Source organism: Pipra filicauda, unplaced genomic scaffold (assembly GCF_003945595.2).
Source record: "Pipra filicauda isolate LSUMZ 115617 unplaced genomic scaffold, ASM394559v2 scaffold825_size90780_pilon, whole genome shotgun sequence".
NCBI classification, from domain to species: Eukaryota; Metazoa; Chordata; class Aves; order Passeriformes; family Pipridae; genus Pipra; species Pipra filicauda.
In genome coordinates, this window is record NW_024105004.1 from 18,726 (window position 1) to 26,748 (window position 8,023).

The window sequence follows — 8,023 nt, forward strand, 5'->3', positions numbered from 1 at the left end:
AGCAGTGGGGAACCCCTACAAGTTCTGGGACAGGACAGGTTGGGGCCTCCAAAAGGCTCTTTTGGAGGGCTACTAAGACCAAAAGGCCAGAGGCGCACCAAAGGGATGGATCCAGGTGGGATGCTTGGAGAGGGAGCAGCGTTGTGGCTGTGAAGAAAGGTGCGGTGTGTGAGGGGCAAAAGAGAAATGCTGAGATCCCAGAAAGAAATCCACTATTCCTCTGATGCCCTGACCCGTGACCCCAAAGTTACCTTAGTCCTACCAGTCAGACCCTGTGGTCCAACAGAGCCCGCCTGCTTGCTGCTGGCCACACACTGACTGAGGAAGGAAGGGGCATGTGATGGTGCCAGTGAGGAAGAAGGCCTTTCTCCAATTCTCAGATCAGAGCATCTGGAGAAAAACAAAAGAGTGATCTCAGTTTAGAGCTGTTGTTGCAACCTCCTCTGGGGTTCAGTCATTTTCTCAGAGAGGTTTCTATGACAGAGAGAAGACTTAACCAAGGACACTAATGGGAAACTCAGCTAGGGTCTTCCCACCAAGTTTGCCTCTGTCCCAATAAAAACCTCATCTCTATACCTCCCACAGCCTCCATTTCATAAATTCACAGATTTGTTTGGGTTGCAAGGGACCTTTAACTTTATCTTGTTCCACCCCGCTGTGGTGGGCAGGAACACCCTCCACTATTCCAAGGTTTCTCCAAGCCCTGTCCAACCTGGCCTTGAACACTTCCAGGGATGGGGCACCCACAGATGCTGTGGCAACCTGTGCCAGTGTCTCAGCACCCTTACAGCAAAGAATTCCTTCCCAATATCTAATGGAAACCTGCCCTCTGTTAGCTGGAAACTGATAGCCTTCATCCTGTCCCTACATTCCCTGACAAATGGTGCCTCCCCATCTTTCCTGGAGGTCCTCTTTAAGTCCTCTTATCTACAAGAGTCAACATCAGAGACCAGGCAAGTAGCAGATTACATCCGGGCCGCAGCATGAAGCCCAGTAAAGGACAGACACGGAGTAGTTCAGATTTGACAGCACTGAATGATGCAGGTAGTAATTTCATTTGATGAGAAAAACACTCAGGAAGGTGAGAAGCACAAGTGCAAATGAGGAAAAGGAAATGTATTCTGAAGATATTTGAATCCTGGTTATTACCTGGCATAGAACAGCAGGTAGGCTTGCTGCCTGAGAACTGTGTCAATGGAACGCAGCTGCACAGATTCATCGTCCATCCGGTACCACAATCCATTGCTGGCCTGTAAAAAAAAGGCAAGGATCTCTCCATGGTTTCTCTCCAAAAACACGGGTAGGAAACTGCCAAACCGAGAGCATGTCAAAACAAATGCAGTCCAGCCACTAAGGAGGCCTTCTGCCCCAAAACTTTGGCTGTCAGTAACACTGACAGGAAAGTTTGTCTTCCCCAGCACACATTTTTCCCCATTGGGAAGGAAGTTGCTCTTTTACCTTTGTGTAGCAGAAATAGTGTCCTCCATGACAGCTGACACCACTGTGCACCAGGACAGCATATAAGGAGTAGAGGAGTGGTTCTCCATCTGCCTGAGACATGTATGGGCGAAGATCCAAGTACTCCGGATACTCTACAACCTATGGAGAGACCAAGAGGGCTCAGAAATGACCCTGGTCTGTGACATGAAATAGCCTACCAAGTGCAGGGGCCAGTCCAGGTGTATCAATACATCTCGGGGGCTCATGGGCACTTGGTTTTCCATAAAGCAACATAAAAGCGTTTGGGTGGCAGGAAACCCTTCTCAGTCAAAGCAGCCCTATCAGAGCACAGTGCTTGCCTGTCTTCCCACAGGAACTTTCCACTCCCCAGAAGGGACCACAAAAAACCCAACACAAGCAGCTTGTGACAAGCATACTGCTTTAGGAAATCTGCTTCTTGAAGAGAAAGCTGCACACCAATAGTGTACACACCTTGCTGATCTTCCCAGCAGTGAAGCAGTCAAACCTCTTCAGACACACAGTGAGAACCTTGGGTGCACAGTGGACAGTGAACCTCTTAGTGGCGGCAACATTCTTCTCACACCTTGAAACCAAGCACAGAGCACAGCGCTGAAATGCACCCTATCTTCCACCAAGGCAGTCAGACAACCTTTCTAGTCTCGTGCATCCTTATGCTATTTTAAGGCAATTCGCTGCCATATTTAAAACAAACAAACAAACAAAGAAAGAAACAAACAAAGAAAAAACCCCAACCCCCCTCCCCCAAAAAACCAGACAAACAAAACTGTGTCTCATCAGTGTGCAGTAAACTTCCATGAGAAGATGACTTCTGCTCAATGACTTGTAGCCCCCTCCCACAGAGTCTAGTGTTAATATGTTGTTAGGAATCATCTTACTTGCTACATTGAAAGCAGTTTTCACCATCCAGGTGCTCAGGTGTTACAAAGTCCTCCAGAGCTGCAGGGAGGGATGAGGCTGCCTGGAGAATTGAGAAATCGGTGCACTGAGCTACAGCAAATGCCCTGGCCCAAACATTTTCCAGGAGCTGACAAGAAAACCCCTGTAGCTGATGCTGAGGAGACCCGCCATGAATCTGCAAACTGTATCCAGAAGGAGCCAGAAAGAGAGTGTGGTGCTGAACATTTCCCCTGTCCCAGAGGTTCTCAGGGGCAATCAAGAGCTCCCTCTCTCTCTCACCTGCCATTGAGCTACTGATGTTATTATGTAGGGTCATCAGTAGTGAAAACAATCCAACCCATCAGCCTGGAAGCCAGACAGGTGTTGAAGGAGGGCAAAGGAAAGAAGGATGAGGATATGTCAAGGGTGCAGAGCGCATAATGGGTGCTTGTCCAGCTTCAAGCCAGCACCTACAGAGAGACCAGTGCCATGGCCTCTGCAGGAGGACAACATCCGTTCCCCTTCCCATCCACGACCAAGACCTCTGGTGTTCACAGTCTATGCTTTCAGGACAAATGGGTTGACTCTGAAAAGCCTTGCCATGTCTTGAAGCACAACTGCAAAACCTCTTACTTTGATATCCAAGGGGACATCCAGGAAGGCCTCATAGGAATCAGAAATGGCTTTGCAGCTGAAGCAGATGACTGGAAGGAAAAATCAAAATGCCGAGCAATGGTGAGCTGAACGATGGTCCTGCTTTGTGCTCATTGTACCTGTCCTGCTAGTCCCAGGGCCAGCTGTTGGGCACAGGCAGACAGAAGGGCACAGGCAGTGCCAAGGAGAGCAGTAGTTGTAGAAACATACCTCTGGATCTCAGAAAGCCTCCAAATATTTGATGGACAATGGTAGTAGATTGAGATGATATGTCCAAGCTGGAAACAAGTAGTAAGACAGAGCATTACTTCCTCCAAGCCCCGGCTGTAGGTTTTCCTTGATGAGGCCACATCAAGGAGTCCAAAGGGCTCAGAACTTTGTAAAGGTAACTTGCTTGTGCTTACTCATTGCTTGCACCCAGACAAGCTCTCTGCATGGCATTGACAGTACAGCATAAGAAGTCATGGGCATCTTCCTCCCTGCCAAGCTGAAAATGTTCTCCTATGACTAAGAAACAGGAAGTTAGTAGTTGTCTCCTACAGGAAGGGAAGAAAACCTGTCAAAGAACCTGAAATCACATACATCTGAAACCCCTGAGAACAGCCAAAGGCAGGATGGCACTGACTGAGGAACGCAGGACCTTGTTAACATGCGGTTCCATGATGCACATCATGCAGAAGCCTTGTTGGCGACCTGAGGAGGGAGGGAGAGAAGGTCCTCTGGTTAGCAAAATATCCCTAGTGGTGGAATACTCCTCTTCTTCCACTCCCACTCCAGTGCAATATGCCACTCCTCCCAGTGTTTCAACAAGCACGGCACGTTTTAGTGCATAGAAAATGTTCTTCAGAGGAATGCTAAACTGAGGTTTTAACTTGCAGGAATAGAGACCCAGAGCTAGAAAGATGTGCCTTCATGAAGAATAAGACAGCAGGACAGGACAGGTGGCTCCTGAGTGTACAAAGAACACAAGTTCTGGGGCTGACAAAGGGCTGCTTTTCTCCTAAATCAAATTTCAGGTTCTGGGAATCCTTGGGATTTGATTAACAGATTCACAGGGAGATGTCCCTAAGAGTACTCACAGGCCTGGCTGTGCTCCCGGGAGAGCAGATAGTTGGCCAGCGGCGGGGTGTATGTCAGGCATTGCAGGACAGCATTAAGGAAGCATGTGTTGCCCACATTGCGGAGTCCTGCTCCAGCACTCTGTCTTTGCTGCCAGACCATGCAAATCTTCTCGGGGGGAAAGAGGATCCTTTGTGGCGGAGTCATTCCCTGGGCAATGACTGCAGGGAAATTCCATTTGGAAAGAGATGAAACGAGGCACAAAGGCATATTTAAACAGTGAGGTCTCTACAGGAGCGCTCAGGACCATCTGCTTCAACTGCCAACCCAACAACATCAGGGGAAGCTTAAACAGTGCCATTTAAATTTACTGTTTTGGAAAAATCCATTCCCCTGTTTACGTTGCTGAGAGTCCAACAAACCCACCATCTGATTTCTGGGCCGCAGGCTACCTTCCTTTCTCAGTAGAGATCTAGACTGGATTATCCGTGAAGCCATCCCTTTTCCTGATTGTAACTTGTTGAAAACAAGTAAATACTGAGCACGGAAGGTAACCCAAAGGATGGCAGACCTCTCTACGAGCAATGGCAGCTTTCAAAGTCTTGTACCTAGTGTCAGAGGAGCGACAAAAGGTGTTTTCCTGGGTCTAATTGTAAACACGGGGGTCAGTTGGACTGCTCTCAGGAAACATCCCAGAGATCACTCTAGGTTGTGAGCACATCATTCTGGGATTTGACCACCAGCCATGTCAGTTGCCTGTGGCAGTTCACAAAGTCCAAACCTGTTGGTGAAGCTATTACTCACAGGAGTCGTTCCCTGCTGTGGCCATTGCCTCTCTCAGGAAGAGAGTGCAATGCTTTAGATGACCAAGGATGTCTTTCTCTCCAGAAAGAGAACAGCACCAATCCCGTCACCTAGTTGCAAAGAAATTACTGTAGCTCACCGAAAGTATCAAAACTCTAAAGAAACGCAGAACGGCATCCCCCACCAAGCCTTTCAGTGGTGCTCGTAACTGCTGCTGAGCTGCAGCTCACGCCCTTATGATCAGGCGCGGGGCACCAACTCACAGCGGGTTCAAAGGCCCTTTTGAAATGCTCCAATGTACGGTACCTTCTCTGAAGAGGCCCTGCTGCTCTCCTGACACTGCTTCAGCAACAGAGCCCTCTGGCTTTCCCACCTCCTAGGAGTGACCGTCTTTCAGCCACTACTTTAACTGCTGCCTTTGCTGCTCTCCTTTTTCTGCCTCCCTCCCTCCCACAGCAATCAAGGTGGCCTGAGCCCATCCCCTCAGACTACAGTCACCTCCCTGCTTACCTATCCTAGGCTATGGAAAAAAAACCAAGAATCAGCAAACTGGAATTCTAGCCTAGGTCATACCTGGCCAGCCTCTAAAAGTTGTAACAGCTCAGCCTACAGCTCGGAAGGTATAAATCAGCCTATACTTTTATCCCCTATACCCTACTCTATGATCTGTGCCAAAAGTCAAAGCATTACCTTTGAAAGAGGAGGAAAGTTGAGGAGAAATGGTCAGTAACCAATAAACCATCCAAAAAAGGCAGGCACACAAGTAGCAAAGGAAGGAGCCGAGTTATCCCGAAGGCCAACTCTGTCCAACTGATTTTCGTTGGCGCGCTCCTCAGGATACCGGATGGGTGCCACATCTCTGCCCCTTTGTGACATGGGGTCACATGGAACCACATGGAACCACATGGAACCACATGGTTCTTGGGCACAGGAACCCACATGGCACGTCCGCCAGGTGGAAGCCACTGGACCTCCCCCCGTGCTGGTGGCAAAGGGCTAGTCATCCTCTGACAGAGCTCCCACACCTTCCCTGAGCCACACGGCCTGAGGAGTAAAAGCCTGCTCAGGGCTGTAACTGAGCCAGGTCACAGCTTTGGGCTTGCTGGAAATCATAAAACTTTTCTAATTTTTTTAGTGTTCCTAATTAACTTTTTGATTAGTTGTTTTTAACACACATCATAGGCGGTGCGTTCAGCCTTAAATCAACTTTAGCCAGCATGGAGTAAAAATTGTCATAAGCTCCTTTGGGAGAACACAGCCTGGGAAAAGTCCTAAAACTGTAAGTTTTGTTGAAGTTAACCCTGGTATGCTTCAGTGGAGAAAGCCTGTCAGAGAAAGATGTCCTGTTGAAGGAGGAGATCTGGAACACAAGATTTATGGACTACAAGGACCTTCTGCAGAAACCAGCAGCTAAAGAAGAAGACTAACAAAGGCTCAGCATTTGTGTCAGAAAATCCCTAGGGGAGGGAAAATATACAAAAAAGATTAGAGATATGAAGTTATTACAGTAGAAAGTGAGAAATTAATAACCAATACCACATAGAATACTAATTAATGAAAGGGAGTGAGTGATGTCATTTGGAAGCAATGAACATTAATTTCTTTGTTTGCCAAATCTGTATAAATAGGTGAAAAGCGATGTCTTGCTGTCAGGACGGAGGCAGGATTTTTGTCAGCCACATGCACACGCAGGGCTGCAAATAAAAGTAATCACTTGCTTTCTAACACTAAAGAACGAATTTGTTAGAGGGTCCTATTTATCCCGACAGTTTCAGAGGTGTTTAGCAACAGGCAGTCCTCTGGACACCTGGTGTAACCTCTGCTCAGCAGGCAGATAGTGTTTCTCATGCGCCAAGGATGCAACTGGTTGTTATTTAACAACACTTGACCTGGCTGGTTTGGCCCCTGCCTGGAATGGGGCATCAAGTTTTACTCAGTTCTTCTCAGGACAGGTGGTTTCACTCCTGCCCAGCTCAGCACAGTTCATATGGCTCCTGCTCCACTCCGAGGTGTTTCTTCTTTTATACTTGGGGCATCCAGCTCGGGCATGACTTTGCTTGGATGGCTTCTTTCATCACGTCTTGCAGCAGCTGGTTTTATCCCTGTCATCCTTGGGGAGGCTCCTTGTATCCCTTACCCAGACAAAGTCTCTGCATTTACTCCTGCATTACACCTCTCAGGTGACCTTTTTATGCCCCTGCCCTAACCTGATGTCTAGGTCCTGTATTACCGTCCTCCCAGCAGCACTTCAGGAGCTCTCTGATGAAGACAATCAACAATGGCACTCGTGAACAGTGCCTCTGCTCCTGCCTCCTGCTCATATGGGGGCATTTTAGGACGTAAACAGCTCTGCTCTGTTCTCTGAAGCGAACTGCCCACCAAGCACACCTTGCACTGCCGTCCTGTCATGCAAGAAAAACAGCTTTTCGTCTTGCATGCAGCAAGCTCCAACAGAAACTCTGTGATATCCAGAACAAGTGGTGGATTGATCTAGCTGAAAAAATTCAATTATACGCAGATACGGGTGATCACAAAGGATTCTGTGAGGCTCTGAAAACAGCATATGGGCCTGCATACCAGGTCCAAAGCCCAGTACTCAGTGCTGATGGTCAAACACTTCTAACAGATAAAACCTCCATTCTGAATCAATGATCTGAACACTTTCAGACTTTTTTCAGTACCAACTGTGTAGTCCAAGACTCAGCAATTCAGTCCATCACACAGTAAGTGGTGAAATACGAATCGGATACTGCCCCCACTTTAGGAGAAACCCTCAAGGCCGTACAGCAGGCGAAAATCGGCAAGGCAGCTGGGGTTGATGGAATTCCCCCTGAAGTCTGGAAACATGGGGGCCTTGCACTCCATGCCAAATGTCACGAATTTGTGGTATGCCATTGGGAACTAGGCGAACTAGATTGCTCAAATTACCAGGGTATTACTCTGCTCCCCATTGCTGGCAAAATCCTGGTAAGAATACTCTTGAACAGACTAATACCCACTATAGCAGAAGGAATTCTACCTGAAAGTCGGTGTGGCTTCAGAGCCAACAGGAGTACCACAGACATGGTGTTTGTTCTCAGACAACTGCAAGAGAAGTGTAGGGAACAGAACAAGGGTCTCTATGTAACCTTTGTTGACCTCACCAAGG

At 48.0% G+C, this 8,023-nt stretch overlaps 1 protein-coding gene across 3 annotated transcripts; it reads right to left on the minus strand.

The window, feature by feature from the left end:
• Positions 1–54: 54 nt before the first annotated feature.
• On the minus strand, positions 55–5,649 carry LOC114000321 (ubiquitin carboxyl-terminal hydrolase 42-like). Of its 3 annotated transcripts, none has more exons than XM_039390462.1 (12): positions 5,566–5,649; positions 4,876–4,985; positions 4,092–4,292; positions 3,595–3,705; positions 3,417–3,519; positions 3,223–3,290; positions 2,992–3,062; positions 2,358–2,440; positions 1,933–2,044; positions 1,459–1,599; positions 1,150–1,250; positions 55–390 (listed from the first exon to the last, which is right to left on the minus strand). In XM_039390462.1, the coding sequence occupies exons 2-12, from the start codon at positions 4,898–4,900 to the stop codon at positions 213–215; spliced, it is 1,194 nt and encodes a 397-aa protein (XP_039246396.1). In that variant the 5' UTR covers positions 4,901–4,985; positions 5,566–5,649; the 3' UTR covers positions 55–212. The 3 variants fall into 3 exon arrangements, with proteins under 3 accessions (XP_039246396.1, XP_039246397.1, XP_039246395.1); XM_039390463.1 differs by lacking the exon at positions 5,566–5,649 and adding an exon at positions 5,182–5,301; XM_039390461.1 differs by lacking the exons at positions 4,876–4,985; positions 5,566–5,649 and having other exon boundaries at positions 4,092–4,550.
• Positions 5,650–8,023: the final 2,374 nt, after the last annotated feature.

Bases quoted from the DNA above. Each gene is read 5' to 3' on its own strand.
- LOC114000321 (XM_039390461.1), bottom strand. From the start codon at position 4,341: ATGCCTTTGTGCCTCGTTTCATCTCTTTCCAAATGGAATTTCCCTGCA. The intron at 3,291-3,416 runs GTAAGCACAAGC...ACTTGTTTCCAG, and splicing joins TGTCTGGGTGCAAGCAATGA to CTTGGACATATCATCTCAAT. The intron at 2,045-2,357 runs GTAAGATGATTC...CTTGGTTTCAAG, and splicing joins AACTGCTTTCAATGTAGCAA to GTGTGAGAAGAATGTTGCCG.